The following is a 20754-nucleotide window of genomic DNA, read 5'->3' as shown; positions in this document are numbered from 1 at the left end:
TATTCAGAATTGCATACAACAATGCTATTTTCATAGAAATATTGACAGTAATCTGAAGTACTTTGGTATATATAAATGCTTTTAGGCACACATAATCTTGCTGACTTCTGAGGCAGTGCTAATGCAGGTACAGTATATGTTCATAAGGCTGGCAATCTAAATATCTTTATACTCTCATATTGGTGGGCTTATACCGCAACACACACTAAGATCCACATCAATGCTTCTCAATAAAATTAGAGCATCTATTTTTTTAATCTCTTATATCATCAGAAATCTCAATAATATAAAGCTTACTATCAGCACTACTGAATACTGACCAAAAAAGCTAGCAAACAGAAAATACTTTCTGAAAATACTTTCTGAAAATATTCTTCATTTTTGCTGCTAGAAACCCAAGTGTTATGAATACGGTCTAAGTGATACACCTAGGCTCCCTTTGAGCTCTCCTTACACTTGAAAAGAGAAGTTGGTGACACTGACATCCTTCAGTCAGCTCACCCTCTGAATTGCCTCGTCCACATTTACTGGCTATAGAAACAGGCTAAAGCACTGGCTATGAGCAGAACTGGGGTGTGAAATCGTGCCAAAGTGCAAAGCTCCACAACACCCTGAAGAATCTCACCATGTGTGCACCCTGCCTAAAATGCTGAGCAGGCCTGTGTTCCCTCTGACACTTTCCTGTTAGTATTTTCCTCTCTGGAAATGCCAGTCCTCTCTTTAATAGACAAATAAAGTTTTTTAAGCAAGCATAAGTGAGCACTCTTCAAGCGGTCCCTAGGTTGGAGAAAAGTAACTGATGCAGTTAATTTTTACTATCAGTCTGTTACAGTACATTTTTGGTCACTGTGAAAACATTAAATAACATTAAGAAAAATGTTTATATTAATTCAATGTTACATTGCAAGATTATGCTGTAATGTCTGAAAAAAATGGAAAGAAATATATTCTTACCTCCTAGAGGAGGGCCTATGAGGACTGGGCAACATTCCACAATGGTGACAAGTCCCACTGCACTGGAAAATCTGGCAGCTCCAACAAGGTCCATCAATGTCTCAAAAAGAACGCTGCTAACCATTCCAAATGCAAACCCAAAAAATACAGCATATATCACCAAACCAGTGTAATTTTTTGCCAGAGGGCACAAGATATGACAGACTCCATTGTACAAGACAGCAAAACTGAAAAAATACTGAATCTTTGGCCGGATAAACCTGGAGTTAGCTACAAGTCCCATGGAGGGCCTAGCAAACATGTCCACAAAGGCTAAGATTGAGAGCAAAAAAGCAGCAGAATATTCATCAATTCCCTTATGCTTCGCATAAGGAGCCAAGAATACTATTGGAGCAAAGAAACCAATAAACATAATGACATTTCCTGACAAATATATCAGAAACCCTCTGTGTTTGAAGAGGGACAGATCTAGATACTTATTCATAGTTTGCCAACAAGACTTCTTGCTGTTTTTGTGCAAGACAGAATCTCCTGTGCCTTTTTCAACATCTTTTTTCACAGGAGGGACTTTCTTCGGTCCAACAGGTCTCATAAGTGACCCAGCCACACAGCAGTTCAAAAGAAGTCCTCCCAGAATAAGAAAGCTTCCTTTCCAGCCAAAAGCATTAAAAAGGAATTGATTGAGAGGTGCCAATGTGCTCAGAAACACTGGACTTCCAGCCATTGCCAATCCATTGGCGATGGGACGCTTCTTATAGAAATACTTGCCAATCATGGTCAAGGCAGGCTGTAAGTTGAATGCTAAACCCAGACCTAAACAACACATAAAAGACAATATTATTGCAGGTCATGCAGTGAAAAACACATCCCACCTCTTTCAAGTTATTTTTAAAAAGACCAGTATCCAATCCAGTGATTCAATATAGAAACCAACTAGTATCAGAGAATGAAATACAGCCTCATTGCTGTCCACGAGTGTTCATACCAAGACTGTGACATGGTGGCATTTGGCCATTTTCCCCAGTAGTGCTGCATTGAAAGCCAAAACACCTTTTTGTGTTTCAGCAATGATAGAGACAGGGGAATCACATACAGAAGAATGATGGTATCAGTGCCTTGATTCACCATTTTTATATTTGCAAAACTATAATACATTTCTTCCTTGGCTCAGCTAATGAAAGTTATTAAATGTCACCTCAGCTACAATGAATGTAAGGTTTATTTAAATGCATAAATCTCCTAATTTCTTATTTCCAACCATAATTAAGATCCAACTTATCTGCAAAACTGGAGCATAAAATGGCAAATTATTTTCCAGCACATTCAGCTCTCCTTTCCCAGGTCATTATTAAGGAGCTGCAAAGGACACACATGGGAGCAGACCATCCACCTGCATCAGCTGAGTGTATAAACTGAACTCAAAGCTGAACCTCTAGGCCTTCTCTCTGTATTAAGTCATAAACTCTAATGTGCATCTGCTTGATGGTACAGGAGAGAAACTTTCCTCCTTGACAGGCCCAGTCCCAGACTCTGACTTTGCTCTTTCAGTAGGCACCAAGTTTAGGATGCCAAAAATAAGAGTTTTAAAGATTAATCACTGAATAAAAAAGGACTCCTTTAGACCCAACACAAAGGAAGATGATCCTGGATATACAGGCATTATCTCATTCATGTATTACCTGCCAACATTTCACCTGTGTTTCCTTATTCTGAGGAGGGAGTTTAAAAATACCCCAGAACTTTTAATAAGGAGATTCTTTCATTTACTGGCATTACAATACCTTTAAGTCATTGCTTTAGGCAATATCTAGGCCTTTCACAGATGATTATGAATAATTTTATTTGGTGATTGACCCTGGGGATTTTAAACAGAAAATTATTGAATTGAAAGTTGTTATACTTTTCTGTTAGACTATATGTATGTACAAACCTACAGAAAGCTGGTACAAGCTTTCACAATTCTACTAGAATTTGGCTAGCCTCTGTCACCCTGTTTGCCATGCAACATGATTAAAAGCTAGAGCAACAAATGTGAAATTGCACACAAATGACTGTAATAAGTGCTGTCATGAGCTAATCAATTTTTATACCATAATTATAGTGCAATGTGGAAAAGTACATACATACAGCATTTATTGAATAAATTCATCAGTTGTTTATGAATTGTCCTAAGAAATAATTTAACATCATACCAGTTAATGTAAAGGATTAGATAGTTCAGGTAGCTGAAATTAACTGTTCTTACTACCTTCTTGGATTGTATCTGTACACAGAGAATTCTTCATCAGTGAGGCTCATTTGTAGAACAATATTATAAATAGTTTGATATAACATAACATAATATCACCTTTAAAACAGGGATCTTACCTCCAACCACACCGATACATATATACAGTTCAAGGACACTATTGCAGAAAGAGGACGCAATCATTCCAAAAGAACACAGGATACCCCCTGCTATCATCACAGGCCGGCTACCATACTTATTCACCAAAATGCTGCTTATGGGACCTGTTGGTAGAAAGAAAATGCAATTTCAGGTAACAGGTATCTCTATCTTTGTATTTACAACACGTTGGAATGCTTTCCTCTTCCATTCTGGAAAATGTTAAACTGTATCTACACCAATCTGTCTTATAAACACTCTGTGAGTTTGCACACACAAGACTGGATGTGGATATACTGCCTTCATGACAATATAAATATTGATTAGTTATGGAGAGAGAAAAAAAAAAAAAAGACATCACGCAAGCAAAAAGGATTGTTACAGTTCACAAACAATCAATACCAAGATTGGTCAATGGAAGTTTTGAAAGTGTTGGGGCTGAAAATTTTCAAGTATGAGACTTGTGTCAAAACTCCACAGAGAAGGAGGAACCTCCAAGCAAGCAAACTAAAATCACTTAATATTGCAGCACATCCTACACCCCTACTTAGAACCACACATAGGCTTAAAAATATTGTCAACTCAGAACATAAATCTCTGGCCCCTGAGGCTTGTTTACCCTTACCTCATCAAGAGGGGAGTGTTAATGGGCAGTAAGATGACTATAGGCTGTCTGGGAAAATCTAAAATGTGGTTTAGCATAAAAAACTATAAACTTTTAAAATATTGCTGTAGGTCCATTTTTCAGTTTCAACTGCAATTCAGTTTATGGTATAATTACATCCATACTAACCAAACAGCTAGCGTGCAATTTAGCATGACATACATTATATGTTTTTGAACAACTATGGCTAGAATAGATGATGTGCTACATATCAAAATTAAGAGGTGGTCAAAGCTCTTTAGGTAAACCTGCATAGCATCTGATTGCACTATATTTGGCCCAAAGACAAATAGTCTGGCTTTTGCAAAAATGAAAGTTATCCAATAAAAAATTTTAAAAAATAAAAGCAAAGAACCCCCCAAAAAATCATAAAAAGCAATACATTTCAAACTTAAGATAGAGCAGGCAACTAGCACAAAGTGGAATGCCTTGATTTGCCTCTGAGTTCACTGCAAGTTATACATTATACTAAAATTGGTAATAAAGTCTCTGTTTTTACAAATATCTAAAGGAATAAATGCCAGAAACGTCATGCAGTGAAAAGCCAAATCCAATGAAATTTAAAAGTGTAGTTTCATAGGCAAAGTCCTATTTTAGACTCCACTCCTTGAATTACCTTAAATTTATTAGAGTATTATTATTGATAGACTGCAAATGTTAAGTACTCTTTGCATGTACACAACAGAAGTCTTAAGAATATGCCAAATAATTAATTTTTCCTTTACTTATGGAAATAGGCTTCTACAATAGAGTTGGCCTGTGCCTGCCTGTGTTTTCTAATAGTTCATGAATACAGAGAACTTGAAATTAACTTGACTGGAAAACAAAGATTTGAGTGATGTTTGTATCTTTGTGTATTCATTAAATAGCTTGAGTTCCAAAGAATCTTAAGCATAACTGTATATTGAAGTCAACAGACTTAAACATCTACAGCATGGAATGGACACCCAAAGACACAACAGCCCAGGGATTTATTAAAAGACTTTAGAACACTTATGAAGCCCTAAAACATTTAACTGACAGCTTCTATGATGACATAACTAACATTTATTTATTTCCATTTGAGGGGAACCACTAAGCAGAACTGTGACAAGCAAAGCTTTGTCCTTTGAGACCATATGAAAGAAGCAGCGAAACATGGAAGAACAGAGTTTTTTTATTTATAGAGCTATGTTTGGAAAATCAGTGGTTGGGCTCATGCCTGAGTCAGAAAGCAAGCCCTTTTGCAATACGTAAACAATAGAAATAATTTCTCTGAGTAAAAAAAGAGAACCTTTTAACTGGAAATCTCTTTTTAACTCAAAGCAAAAAGTTTCATTGCAGTATCAAATAACAGCTGTAAATTTGAAAATAAATAATCTAAGGCAAGTAAAAAAAATCTAATTTTTTTTATTCCTAAACACAGTAACGGTATTCACATAAGACATATCAAAAAATTATTTCGAAAATTTTTGAAAAAGTAATTTCCCAGTTCTTCCTGTGATGAGATGGAAGCATTTACAAAATTCAAAATGAAAAATTGGTTTAGTATTTGTTAACAGACAGTTCATTATCAGGAACAGGAAAACTGCACCTCTGCAGATTTTCACTGTGAGATTTAAGCCGGGGCTCTAAGTTAGAGCTTTCCAGATCAAAGCACGTAATGTTAGCTTCACCCACAAGACCTAATAGCTGAGCTCAAAAATGCATGTAATTATTTAGGTACGTTGTCTGAGCCTGATTCTATACTTTCAAATTACATAAATCTGGAATGTATGATGACTTTACAAATCATTTAAACATAATACTCTCTTTGAGATGTTTAAGTTAATGATGTGTACTTACCACCACAGCTCCACTTAATTTGAAGTTTTCTTTACGTATATTCCAGTTTTTAATTTAAAATTTGTGCATGTGGGAAATATTAATTGTTCTACAAGCCATAAAGTTAGTTTAAGCTCCCTAAATTATCTAGGAACTCTTCTAATGTGATGAGTAGGTTAAACATTTCATTCTGACATCTGTGCATACACTTGGTTATGAAGTCTCATAAAATAATGCATATTCATACCTTAACATAGATGATTCTACATAAATTCCAGTTGTTTGTCTGCCATCATATGTTTTATAGCCTTGTACAAATTTCATGTCACATTTAACACCTTCTACATTTATTTAAGCAATGCTCACATGCCAGCATAGGTCTATATTCCTTGTGTATTCTTTCTTTTCAGATGAAGGAAGATGAAGCTGTTTAAATATGATTACACACAAGCCAAAACCTTGCTATACATTAATGTATGTTAATGCACTAAAGGACTGCTGGATCTCTGAATCTACTTTCCCAAAACCTGAAGTAACTGCATAACAGATGTTAAGTCAGGAGACCCACAAGAATATTTACTCTGGTCTCCCCCTAATACCCACAAACCATCAGCCACAAAAGATTATATACTCCCTAAACCAAATTTAAAACCATTATTGTAATATGCTAACACTCTCACAGCTGTATTTTTGTTTAATTTCTGTTTCAGGCAAAGGACCAGGCTGTGAGAAGGTATAAGACAGTAACAAACCAGCGTCACTGAAAAACAGTTTCAGGAAGGGCTGTGCTTTATAAGACAAGAAAAAAACAGTTGCTTTTCACATGGTTTGTCATTATGGCAAAGTGGCAAAAGTAATTTCAGCTGTGTGAGCAGAGATGGGATCATGCATTTTGGAGCTGTTTATGATGTTTCACACAAAGTCTATAACACTGTGACACCTATGTTCTGTTTCAGTGACTTAAAAGAGCATTTACTTGCACTTGTGCAGAGAGAAGTTGTGGGTGCTGAGAGTACATTTAGATTAATTGTCATGAAGAAAATCTTCCCTGTGAGGCTGGTGAGGTGCTGGAAGGGGTTGCCCAGAGAAGCTGTGGCTGCCTCATCCCCGTGACTTTTCTAGGCCAGGTTGGATGTGGCTCTGAGCAATCTGATCTACTGGCAGGTGTCCTGTCCATGACAGTGGGGTTGGAACTGCATCATACTAAATCATCAGTCATAGAATGGCCTGGGTTGGAAGGAACTTTAAAGTCATCTAAAACCTTTAGGGTCAGTTGCAAAAAGTCTCCCTTCTTCTTGCAGGCTCCCTTCAGGTACTGGAAGGCCACGATTAGGTTACCCTACAGCCCTCTCTTTTCCAGGCTGAACAATCCCAATTCTCTCAATATTTCCTCACAGGAGAGATGCTCCATCCCTCTGATCATCTTGGTGGCCTCCTCTGGACTTGATCCAACAAGTCAATGTCCTTCCTGTGCTGGGGGTCTCACAGAAGGATGCAGCACTGTAGCTTGTAGAATATAGGGACAGAACAGAGCAGAGCAGAGGAATCCCCTCCCTGGCCCTGCTGCCCACACTGCTTTGGATGCAGCCCAGGACACGTCTGGCTCTCTGTGCTCTGAGTGCCCATGGCTGGGTCATGTCCAGCCTCTCCTCCACCTGCACCCCCGAGTCCTTCTCAGCAGGGCTGCTCTCCATCTGCTTATCCCCAGCCTGTGTTGGTACCAGGGTTTGCCACGATCCAGGTGCAGCACCTTGCACTTGGCCTTGTTCAACCTCATGAGATTCCCATGGGCCCACTGCTCAAGCCTGTCCAGGTCCCTCTGGATGGCATCCTGTGCTTCAGATGTGTCAACTGCACCACTCAGCTCAGTGTCATCTGCAAATGTGCTGAGGGTGCTCTCAATCACTTCATCCCTGTCATTTATGAAGATATTAAGTGTTATAATAATAAATAAGGTCCCAGTGCAGACCCTTGAGAAACAGATGTCCATCAGGACCCTGAGCCATTGACCACTGCTGTCTGGATGTGATGTCCAACCAATTCCTTATCCAGTTAAGAGTTCACTCACCAAGTCCATCTCTCTCCAATTTAGAGACAAGGATGTGGGGAATCGGGTCAAAGGGTTTAAAGAAATCCAGAGAGATGACACCTGTAGCCCTTCCCTGTCCACTGATAAAGTCACTCCATCATAGAAGGCAAATAGGTTGGTCAGGCAGGACTTGCCTTTTGTGCAGCTGTGCTGGCTGTCCTGAATCACCTCCCTGTTCTCCATGCACCTTAAAAAAGCTTCTAGGAGGAGCTGTTCCATTAGTCCTAATTTGATTTCTCACTGCTTTAATAAAGTGATATAATTAGAGATCACTCTCTAATTTGTTTTGCACAGTGCCAGTGCATTTATGCTTTTTATTTTGCTACCTCCATTAATTCTAGTATGGAAATAGAGATAAACTTTCCTGATGAAAAGGTAATTTTTTAACATATACTGACAATGTCACTACAGTGTTCATAGTGTTATCAACCCAAAGCAACATGAAATGACTCAGTCTGAACAATATGACATTTATTTAAATGAAGGGAATTGCTGAAAGAAGTTGAAAATAAATGCAATAATATTTAAAATTACGCTAATGCTACATTGTAGATTTTGCATCTTGTCAAATGGTTTAAACACATTTTCAGCCATCTGCTCTGCAGGGTCAATGCAGCTGCCTTTCCAGTCAAGGTTTATCTTTTATTTCCGTTTCCTACAAGACTGGAAAAGCCCAAGGAGCTACAAGAATTAATATTAGTATAAACCATTTGCTAAGATCAGTCCAACTTTTTCTTTTTCCTTTTTTTTTTTTTAAACAAAATATAGAGTCCACTAACAAAAACTCATTCAATCACAAAGGCTTTAAGCAAGTACTTAGTACTGCTAATGGAATCCTATCTCTGGTATTCAGAGGAAAAGCAACTAAAAATGCTTAAAGCCTGTTCATTAACTTGGAAAATAACTTAAAAATATGCTGGGTTTTTTTTCAAGCAGGACTCAGTCAAAATATTATGCATTTTGTGACAGTCTTATCTCTTGTCCAAAAACCTTTGGCTAAATTCTTTTAGTACTCCTGGACAGGCATTAGACAGAAAAAAACCTAAAAATATTAAAAAGTCATGCAACTATTTTTGCAATTTTTTTTTTAATATTTGTATTCTTTATCATGTTTCTGGGAATGGTAGCCTGCATTTCTGACATTTCCTATGTGTTTGTGTAACAGCAGTGAAGTAAATTAGTTCAAGAATCATCGGAAAGTTTTCTATGTAGTTCCTCTGTGGAAGCATTTTTTTTTTTCCATTTTATATAACATTTACAACTGGCTGCACTGATTCCATAAACCTAGATAACATAGTAACCTTGACAGAAAGCAATGAGAAAAAAAAAATGCTCGTGCAGTAAATACCACCAAAGAGAAATGTGTAACATCGAGTTAGGGTTGTTAGACTATGAATTAGGAGAGCTCAGCAGTGAAAAGCTCAGGCTGCCAGGGAGGGCGCAGTCAGTTGCTCAACCATCCATCACACTTTCCTCTCCACTTCGCCTGCTCTTAAACACATTTCCTCAGTGTCATTACTCTGAGTGCTCACATTCTCACTTGTGTCCTGAAGGAGCCTTGTATTCTACCAAGTTTTTATCTTTTGATCTCTAATGAACAATAATTTGACCTTCATCTATTCTTTAAGAGGTTTATAAGGAGTGCAGTAATTGTGTGTGTGGTAACACACAGGAGCCTGACTGATGGAAGAGTGCTCAACTCTGGCTGCTTCCTCTTCTTCCTCCCAAAAAAGGTTACACCTGCAAGTTCTGAAGTGCTCAAGTCAGAAACACGTATGTCTGACTGCAAATATAAGCTGCCTTTTCCTGAAATGTTCAGAACAAAATAAGTGATCAGTGGTGCTGGTACTTGGTCTAAATGTATTGCTTTTATGGAGGAATCACAGACCCTTGATCTGTTTTCGTATTTTGTGTTTTTCTAGCAATATATCAGAGACATGAATCAAGGGCTTTACATATTTTGACTAAAGCTCTTGTTTGGCTTGCAGGTTTTTTTCTTGCTTGTTAGGGTGCAAATGCATATGGAGTTATGGAGAATGTAATTTAGAAAATGTCTTCAAGTTAGCAAATCGTTCTATATCTATGAATTTTGAAAAGTTGGAAAAATTCCCAGTTTTTAATCAAGGAGTAGCCATGCTGATTGTTATTTACATGGATACATATCAACACTTTATATTAATTATGTTTTGCATGCTCTGCTGCAGAATTTTTTCATGAAAGGCAAAATCACTTTATCACAATGCAGAAGGCTTTAAGATAAATTGTGACATTTCTTTGGAAATGAGCAATATGAAACTTCATCATATTTAATAGGAAATGAGTGTAATTCTATGAGCTACTGAACACTCAAGATTTCAGAAACACATATGGTCACTGACTAAAAAAGCTCTGGCCCAAAATTACCTGCCCAAATTTCACATTGACATCTTTATTATGAAAAGAAATGAGATGCAGAAAAATATTTCAGCATTTTTTTAAACTTTCCTTTTATTTGGTTTCCTGTTACCTTCAGTAGCACCGAGTAGAGTGAAGCCCACACATAGACACTTTCAAAAACTAGTCTTTCAACTTAGAAAAAGGTAAGAAACAATAAAGAAGAAGGGAGGGAACAAGCTAATGATGAGATGGAATACAAGCACCTATAAGAATTGTATTTAAACAGAGACCCTGTAACACTAAGCACATATTTTTCCAATAATGGTCTGCATGCCTCTCTAAAGGGAAATAGCATCAATGCATGATATGTGCATTGCAAACAATCTTCTCAGAAAAATGGTCATGTCTTCACAAAAAAACCCAAGCTACCAGCTTGTCACTTCAGCATGTAGTGGATCAACATTAGAAACAATAGAAAATTTTGAACATTAGAAAATTCAGTGGCAAATAATTAGGTGCTGGGAAAAATTAATGAAAGTTTTCTGCAGAAGAAAAGACTATGAATTTTAAAGCTAAGTATTTAACATCAATTAAGTCTTCAGGACGTCACAGGCTTGCATGAATCTAAATTTAAAACAGTTTTTCTGACTCAAATAATGTGTTGGGGATTTCACTTAAATAATATTATTGTTAAATGCACAGTGAGCCTGTGCCATTAAAATCTACTTGTCCTTCAAATGAAAAACCAAACAGGGATTTATCCACTATCTCCCCCTGGAAATAAAGATAATAATACTAACATATAAATATTAGTAAATTTAATTATCTACACCAGCATACACTATACCAGGTAATAATAAATTAAATTTCCATTTCTTTCAGGGATTCATTTGGAATTTAATGAGGCATAACTCTAAGGTATTTCATGAGGCATAACTCAAATGTTCTTATGAAAATGGGTAGTGGCTTTTTTTTTTAGAAGTATCATCTTTGGAATGTTATCCCTCATTCTCTGCAGATGGCTGAAATGAATGGCTAAGTTCAATTTGGCAATATCTGTGTTTGAGCACATGAACTGAAAGTATTCCATTTCTGAATATTTAAAATAAATCCTAATAGGTCTACTTTGAGGGAATAAAGGGAAATTAGTACTAATTATAAACTAGAGGTTTATTTATAGCTAACCAGTATTTTTATCTAATTGTTTTTCTGTCTCAAAAATAATGTTATTAAAAAACTGCTATGTCCAGACAGGGAAACTACACAAACACAAAACAAAAAACCTTTTTTGCTTTTCCGCCAACTGATTGATGTACACAGTGATAAAAATACCTTGTTTTTTCAAGGGATAATAGAAGGTACTTATTCCATTTGTAAGTATTTTTCATCTGAAATATTCTGAACTCACTCTTTCACCTTCAAAGAACTCAAAAAATTTCTAATTGAAGACTCAGTGTTTAGTACTTCGTGCCTTTCCAAATCAAGCTACAATTTTTAGCTACCAAACTTTACAACTTGCTAACTGTGAACCAGATTTCCAAACAAGTTCTGTATATTGTGCTGTTGCAAAGGGCAGGTGATTTTCTGTGGATCATAAAACTGAAAAAAAAAAAAAAGAGGTTACACTATCCCACTGTATAATTATAATTATAGCAACTTGAAAATAAGAGATATGTAATTAACCTGTTGGGAACTAAAAAAGAGTAAAAAACAAAACAAAACCAAACCAACCAACCAAACAAAAAAACCACCACAAACAAAACAAAACAAAAAACAAAAACAAAAACAAAAAACCACCCATAAATACCCCCCAAAAAACCCCAACCCCCCCCCCCCCAAAAAAAACCCACAAAAAAACCAACTTCAGAGTTCATGCAAACATTTGTTTTAATTCTTCACAGACATTTTTCCTAAACTATGTTATTGGATAGTTCAAAAGGTTTTCCTTTTTTTCTTTTTTCCTTCCTCTTTGAAGAAGGGCTGGCTTGTCTAAAATTCTGTGTGTATGCACACGTGAACACATTATTTGTAAATGTTCATTACTTGCAACCTTCTATTTATTATTCCATATTATCATTCATTATTTTTATACCTCTACTTAAAAATCCCTGGCTACTTTTCCTGGAAGCAGAATAATACGTTGCCTATTCTGCCTAGCAGAATTTTAGAGAGCAAAAAGTCATAACAAATACAATAGCCCAGGCTATTGAGTAGTTCTTAGGAAGGTAGAATGTATTCTCTCCAACTCCAGCCAGTACATTTTTCAGATAATGCATTCACACTGAAAAATTCAGTCAAGTTTTGTTAAGATTAATATTGGGTTGATTTTCTCTGTCTTCTACAAATTGCCCATCATATTAAAGTTAATACAATATCTCATTTCCCTCCTGCACCTCATCCTATAGTTTTTTTTCCATCCTGAATAATATTGCAACTCAACTTGGAAATGATTCCTTATATACTGTTTCAGGCAACATGTCATTTCAGAGAAAGCACAAGACAGTTCTCAGTTGCTCCTTTATCATATTCCTTTCTGCTCTCAGTTTTGCACTATATAATTAAACTTCAAATTGAAAATACTGAATCTATTACCTATGATGTTTCTGTGGACCACTTACTGTGAATTATGGATCATGAGTGGATCATTAAATCTCATTTACATACTTAGAATAAATGTGATGAGAAGTATAAATCTGGATGTATGTATTTATAACTTGGTAGTGTCCAGAGAAGTTATCATATTTAGGTCATTGTCAATAACATTGTAAGTTTATTTCCAAACGCACTTAAAACATTAGTATCATCAGGCTTAAACTCTATTTTATAGGAAAAAAAACCCCAAATCATTATTTTATCATTTTAATTACATTTTTTTCAACCAATATCCAGTAAAATGCATAAGGTGTCTTTCAGTGCTAACATTCAGAAGCATACGTGTGTCAATTTCTCAAACTCCTTTACAAACAAAAATTAGATAATTCTAAATAATTTGATACTAAAATAAAATATTACATTTAGTAATATAATAGACATTTGATAATATGTAGTGCCCAATGTGCTGAGGGAATGGGAACAGGGAAAAGGGAAAAGGAAAGGGTAAGGGCAAGAGAAAGGACAAAAGAAACAGAAAGGGGAAGGGAATTTTTCTGTTTTTTAAAGATATGTAAAACAGGAACTAGACATTCTCATTAGTTTTTGGCACCCATTTAGAGTGTAAGTGCAGACAGTGGTAGTGTATTAATGGGATCATACTAGACACAGAATTAACATTTTTTCCTCTATTTTTCAAAATACATTCAGTTACCAATTAAAACTAAGACTCTTTGTGGAGCTTCATTTGCTTTGGTTTTTTCCCTGTTTTCAGACCAGTGGAAAAATAACACGTGCTTATATTTAATAGAAAAATCTATTAAATTATAGAATGATATGTAAAGTTAAAAAAATAGTGACTATTCATCTTTTCGCTCAAATAGACTAAAAGCAATATAAACTGTTAAATGCCTAGGAACATGAAGAAAAAAAAAATCAAAATTAGAATAATGAACAGCCAAAAGTTATCAAAATAACTCCTGGTCTATAACAAGATTTATGTGATGTTTTCCATTTTTTCAATGCATTTTCATTGCAACTGTGCTCAAATTAGTAGCCTTTATTACGCCCTAAAAGAAGTGGAAACTGAGGACAACTCAGTCAACATGTATAAAATTTTGAAAGTGTCCCAACCTGACCATTCTATGAGTCTATGATTTCCAATTTGCTTAAATTTAAGACAAGACATATTTAACTGCTTTCTAAAGAAAGTATTCATTAAAATATTTACTGACTAAGCAAAAATTGAAAAGCGGTTTCCAAAATCTACTTTCCTCATTCTATTTTACTTGCATCTCTCTTGCCTTTTACAGCCAAATACATGTCTCAGAATAATGCTATCCAATGAAATTGAAAGAGAAATCAGATAAATTTTTTAAAATCTTTAGATCTGAATAGGTGTCAGTTTACCTTTGCCATATCCACCTCACATATGTTTTCTCATCAGAGCTGAATTTACCATTGAACTATCACTTTTAGATTTCCATCTACTTTAGAAAAAGCTTTACTTGATGCATTTCAAATTTTTAAATTGTTCTCTGTCTAGAGTCACATGCCATTTATTTTGCGGACTCAATCAAAATCAGCATAAATTATGACCAGGTTAGAAGTGAAAGAGTAATGAAAAATTTAGTATAAAAAGTCTGGGACTTGGACAGTGGAAAAGAAATATATTATGAGGGAATTGGACAAAGGCCGCTATGGCATTTGCATTTTCGCTGGACTAGAGAGGAAACAACACTGCTAACATTCTCTACACCATCCTTTCCCTTGTAGCAGCTGAGGATGCACCTCCATAGACAAGATTTTCTGAATGTGTGTGGGTGGGAATGTCTCGATCAGGTCTGCTTACATGAAAAAGAAGTATTTGAGCTCTGCCTCAAAAAGCAACACGAAGGGGTTCGGTGACCTAGTCCCAGCTTCTTGCAGTTGAAGATAGTATTTGTGTGGCTTTTGAACAAGAAGGCTGTTTTTTTTTTTTTTTTTACTGCTGTGAAGAAATAAAACAACCTGCCACTGGCAGAAACCTTATTCTCCATCTAGTAGTGTGAAGCAGCTCCCGTCTAATGACTGTGATTCATCATAAATTCAAAATAAATTAGTGCCCATTAAAATACAGGCTTTTCATTATTTGTATTACAGATACTGCCTAGGCATCATACACTTCTGGAGCCACCTTTCAACAGAAGAATTATGTTGACATTCTTCAGCAAGAACATATTAAAATAATCCAATGAAATATACCCACTTCTGCAAAGATTTACCATGTGTGCTTGTGAGGAGAATATTACTGAGGTTTACTCGAGAAAGAAATATTTTCTTCTAACAGGAGGAACTATGTTTCTTTAGTAACTTTTAACACATCTTACTGGAAAGCAATTGGTCAGAACTTTGACGGATCTAGGCAATGTGTATATCTGAACGCCTTGTCAGGTCATTTTTTTATAACATCATGCAAAATAATCTGGAAGAAATTCCATAATACAAATTTGTTCTTGTCTTAACCCCATTTGCCACTTCAGCTCTGGTCCTCTGAGCACAGGGTCAAGTGCTTTGCACTCAGCCTACTGTTTACATTTGAGTAAGTAAATATGAAGAGCTTCTAAATCACAATGGCAAATGTAACCTTGCACATTCTTTCCACAGGTATAAACTATGGTGCTGTGTAGAAGACAAGAGAATCACTCCCACATATATTATGTGGCATGCTAGTTGAGTTTTAAGGAACAATACAGAAAATTAAAACAAGCATTGCATGAACTAACTTTATGCTTAAATATCAATTTTATTCCCAAGCTGAAATAAAAGTTTCAAGCCTCAGAATTTTCAGTTAAATTAAAACTCTTCAAAAAACTCACTCTGAAATATCTCCAATGGGTTCTGCCCTATAAATAAACAAATTTAAAATACAACTGTGTGGCATTACCATGAACTAATTCTTCCTCTTAGCTCAAAATCATTACAAACATTTTTTCAAGGTTATTAGCTATCATATAACATTTCACTGGCAAACAGTCTTAGGAAACTTGCAACTCGACTGTTTCTTATTTTAATGTAAGCCAAATGTGTTGTTTATTACATGCAGACATCTAACACCCACTGAACCTCTCTCTGAGATGAACTGCCACATCTCATTCTGTGAGGTGTAGTCCTCTGAGTGCTTGTTCACATAAGGGGGCATGAGCCCCTTAGAATCTTCTGCAATGTTGACTACATTCGCCTCCCATGTGAGAATCATACAATTTCAGTTCACTGCCTGGAAGTGTTTTGTTACAGAATCTGTTGCTTCACTAAATAATCCTTACAGTCACAGTGCCTGATTCTTGACTTCTCAGAGAACTTTGCAGCACTGGAACACTGTGGGATCCAATAAAATAAAATTGAAGTTAGGAGAATCATACTTAAGGTCAAATTGTACTGTGTCCTTAAACTTTTGTTTTCCATTTACGAAGAAGAGATAAGCTTACTAACAAATAAGTCAGAAGTTTTATCCACTGATTACCACCAGCTTTGCTTAAATCCTGTAAATCTTCAAAGCTAGTATTTTCTATTTTACTTATATTTTATTTGGGGAAAAGGATATTAATAATTTATGGATCATGTCTTTAAAGGTGAATATAAATAAAAATGACATTTTAATGAATGCCTCTGGAATCACTTAAGTCATTGAAGGTACACTGTCAAGGATTTTTGATGTTGCAAACACACCTAAGGATGAACATATTTGCAGAAATATATAAACATGTTTATTTGTTGACTTCAGGTATGTGAAAAAAAATAATTTAACTTTGAACTTTATGAGATCACTAAGATATTTAAAATGAAGCATTTCTTGCAGGATAAGCACCAATGCCTATACTTGGAATGGAGTCCCAGGTAGTTATTTTAGATGTCTCTGGTAAGAGAGTAACACCATCACTGAAGATGCCCCTTCTCTCCAGGTTTCAACCCTTATGTTCTTTAATTAAATGTTTCATGCATAACCCGTCTGGAGTCTTGGTTTCTTATGGATTGTATACTTCCTCTAAAGACAGTCTTTAAGTTAAATATTCAGAAGTAAAACCTCCTGCACATTATTTACTTGCTGCTCTGAAAAATACAACTATCCTGATGAGGCAAGTAATGGCAGACTCATACACTTTATTACGTGCACTTAAAGCTTAGCAATGCCACAATATGGAGAGATTGATTCTGCAAGTTACGCATATGCCAATAATTCAAATAATTAGACCATCACTGTTCTAGAATTTTTTCTGAATGAAATTTTACTTCCAAAGACATAAGATTACTTCACAAGATTACGCCTTCTAGGGAAGACCACATAGGACATCTGTTTTTCTCTCGTGCCACTCCAATCTTGAAAGTTGGTGCAGAGTTCTTGGGATATCCTGAAAATCTGGAAGCAATATATGTGGGACAGAGAAGCTCATCCTTGTAAAAGAACTAAAAATTTTAGTCAAGTAAATTCTGTTCCAGGAGAGCAGTGTAAGGTTTGTATCAGGACAAAATTGGTGCTGCCAGCTGATACTGATAAGAGAAGTGTTTGGGGATTTTGTTGCAAAGAGACTGAACTGTATTTAACTTTTAAATCATTCACAGAACATAAGAAAATATAACAGATCCATAGATTTCTATCAGCTGATAATCAGCTACAGAAGAATGCAAACCTGGCCAATTATTAGACAAGCCAGTTGTGGTCATTTTCTTATCTGGTTATGGAAGAAGGGGAATTACGGGTATGAGGAAAGTCACTGCAAGGTAAGAGAAAATTTACAAGCTCAAAGGTACTGTTAAAATTACCAGGTATTTTTAATAGTATTAAAACTAATGCAACTGAGTCAGTGTCACTGGAACTCAGGAGAATTCAAAACCTTCAACACACAAGAAGATTAAAGAAGAAAATCAAACCTTAAACACAACAGGCTCAAAATCCCTATCAATGGGTGTGTAAATCTAATAATAATGTTCTTAGATTTTAAGGTCTCTAGGTAGCAAAATATAATGTATTGGTGTAGGGCAACAATCATTTGGGGTGGCATCAACTCAGATTTGTGCAAAATTTGAACTTTACCTCTAGATTCTTTTAGCACTCAAAAGGCAAAGGAGTCTTTATATTTGATGCTTTGGACATTTAGGAATGAATTAGAAATTCCCATCTATTGACTGACAACACAAGATGTCTAGACAACTGGTCAGATGCAGGTGCCTATGCTGAGGAAGACTAAACACATGAATCCTGTTCATACTATCTCCAGCTACTATTGCTAAAAAGCTGTAAGGATACCATTACTTTCTTCAAAATCTTCTAAAAGTTAAAGCTCCTGATGTCAAGTGTTTCAAAGCATTACACATAGAAGACCAAAGAGGACACACATTCCCATCATAAGTGAGAAACTGTTAAAAGATGTGTTTGAACTATATGAGGAAATCAACAGTTTATTTCACAATAGAGTTCCTTTTTTAATCACATTCTTTCATTTGGATGTCATGTCATAGTACATATTCCCCCAAACAAAAATCAGGTAGAATTAGCAATGCAAATACGTAACTGTTTCTTGACAATGAAAACGTACATGCCAATTTTTGTGGAAAAGAAAGATAAGATTTTCTTTGGCTTGTATGCACCAATGAAACATGTATTACCTACTAAGATGCATTTGTTTGTATTCTTTGACATACAGAATCTCAACAGAATATCACTATTAGATGAAAAAGTTCTGACTTCCGAAAAAATCTTCATACAGTTTATGCATTTAAACACGTGCCATGTGGTCTTTGAAAAAATTCTTTAAAACCAGAAAATCAATTTAAGAAGTGCCTATAATAATCATAAAATACATTCTAAACCATCACATTTTTTTATTTCTGTTGTTTCTCTGGAATCACCATAAACCTGTCCCTAAGTCCCTGGCACAATCACCTCTGTTAATGACTGCAAAACTATATATCTTTATCAATCACAGTACATCTCAGCTGTTGCCATTTGATACTGGCTTAGAATACCTTCTAAACATATCAGTACAACTCTGTTTTCCTTGAATATACTCTTCAAAATAAACAAGGGAATAGTTCTTAGACATTCCAAAACAATGGACCAGTAAAATTCTATAATAAGTTCTTTGTAAAGTGCTGGGTTTATTATTTCATTTGACGTGCTGGGTGACTACAATGGTATACACAGACTTTTCCTTCCCCACAGTTCTTCCCTGGTATCTGCATAAATGTCTCATGATTCCCAGTTGTGCAAGACCATTGTTTCATTACCTTTGAATTACCCAACACACATCACGAACACAACCATTGTATGATCCAGTGAAAAACTATATGGGAACTAATCCAACATTTGCAGTACTCACAAAATAAGCATTCTTTCGTCAAAGTTTTACAAGCTCAATGAACATATCAAAGGCCTCAGTTTGTCCCTTGATACCTTTCTTAAACAAACCCAAAGTTTTAGCCCCTTAGAAAATGATGCATGTTATTTTTTATTGTTAAACTTTGACCTATTAATTGAAACTAAGTGGAAATCAAATAAGCATCATTTTTACAGATAAAAAAGTTGTCAATAAATTTACTTATTAAAATCCCTGTCTATAAAACCAAATTAAGATCAAGACAAATACAAAATCTTACAAAGGCAGAGAGCTATTAATTAATATCATTATGTAATCCACATTGCTTACTTGTATGTAAATGAGATCTGTTTTAGTAAAAGGCTCAAATTAATTAAATTTAAGTTACCACAAAGATTTCTATAGAATCATGGAATTGTTAAGGTTGGAAAAGACCTCTAAGATCACCAAGTACAATCATTAAACCAACACTGCCATGTTTGCCTCTAAAGCACAGGAGATCATATGTATCAAACCACGACCAATACACTATGGCTGGAACACCAAAAGAGGTTCATAGAAACACAGTGAGAACTCTGTATCATGTAACGTCTTCCAGACAATTACTCAAAATTAACACAAGCATACAATTAAAGACAAAAAAATCCTTATTTCTCTCAGTGGAACATGTCTTTAGCTTTGAGACTGGCTTCTTGAGTGCATTCAGATCTCAGAAAAACCTTTTTCTCATGAAAACTTGACAAAATTGAATCCCCAAAAGACACTGAATATTTAGCATTTGGATCTTATCTGTTCAGCAAAATGTAACAAGTTGCAGAGTAAAAAAAGCAGCTTGTTCCTGTACATAGGGTGACAAACCTATTTGAAAAGAACATGCATAAAACCATCTACAACAGATATGCTTCTTTTTTTTCCCCCTTTCTTCCCTTGACCATTTTAGAGTGTTTTCTAAACATCTAGGAAGACATCTCTGTTTAAAACATCCATTGCTGCTGCAGAATGCTACCCTACAACATCAAGTTTTAGTAAAACTCAAAGCCTTCCAAGAAATATAAGACCTGGTTGTACTACCCTTCACAGTCTTTAGCATTCAGGTTTTGTTTTTTAAGAACTGAACTAATGTTTTGTTACTCTTATCTCCATTTGGTAGTAAGGGTCAAAATGCTCTGTTCTTGTGAAACCTCATTTCAACTCCTTTTTCCTTTATCTGTGACTCTCAAATTAACTTGACATAGATGTTTTACATATATCTTAGGCTAAATGTGAAGTATTCCCTTATGTCCATGAGGCACTCAGAAAGTTAGCAAGTTCTGCTTTCAAGGGCACTCTAAATGAGGTTATTAAAATTCAATACTTTGCATATTCTGATGGGAAAAAACAATTGCCCCTGACAACAAAGAAGATAGGTCAATTCATGAAAGCTTCTCAATCTCCATATGGATGGCTACCGAATTCCTTGTGCCAGTATTTGTAAAACAAAAATTTAGAAAATGCTATCACGGAGGAAGAAAAGTGTAGGAACCCAGGTCCTGCCCAAAAG

At 35.5% G+C, this 20754-nt stretch overlaps 1 protein-coding gene across 4 annotated transcripts in view; it reads right to left on the bottom strand.

The window, feature by feature from the left end:
• SLC16A7 (solute carrier family 16 member 7) overlaps nt 1-20754 on the bottom strand; it is an 81327-nt gene that overhangs the window by 8864 nt on the left and 51709 nt on the right. For all 4 annotated transcript variants that reach the window (XM_066183149.1, XM_066183153.1, XM_066183150.1 and 1 more), the window contains exons 3-4: nt 3322-3465; nt 955-1767 (exon numbers count right to left, since the gene is read on the bottom strand). In XM_066183149.1, the coding sequence (XP_066039246.1) occupies nt 955-1767; nt 3322-3465 (957 nt within the window). The remainder of the gene's footprint in view (nt 1-954; nt 1768-3321; nt 3466-20754) is intronic.

The sequence above is a fragment of the Chamaea fasciata genome, unplaced genomic scaffold (assembly GCF_029207755.1).
Source record: "Chamaea fasciata isolate MVZ Bird 193981 ecotype frontalis unplaced genomic scaffold, bChaFas1.0.hap1 SCAF_5, whole genome shotgun sequence".
Classification (NCBI taxonomy): domain Eukaryota; kingdom Metazoa; phylum Chordata; class Aves; order Passeriformes; family Sylviidae; genus Chamaea; species Chamaea fasciata.
Note: the sequence above shows the minus strand (reverse complement) of the source record. Positions and strands in the feature narration are given on the sequence as shown.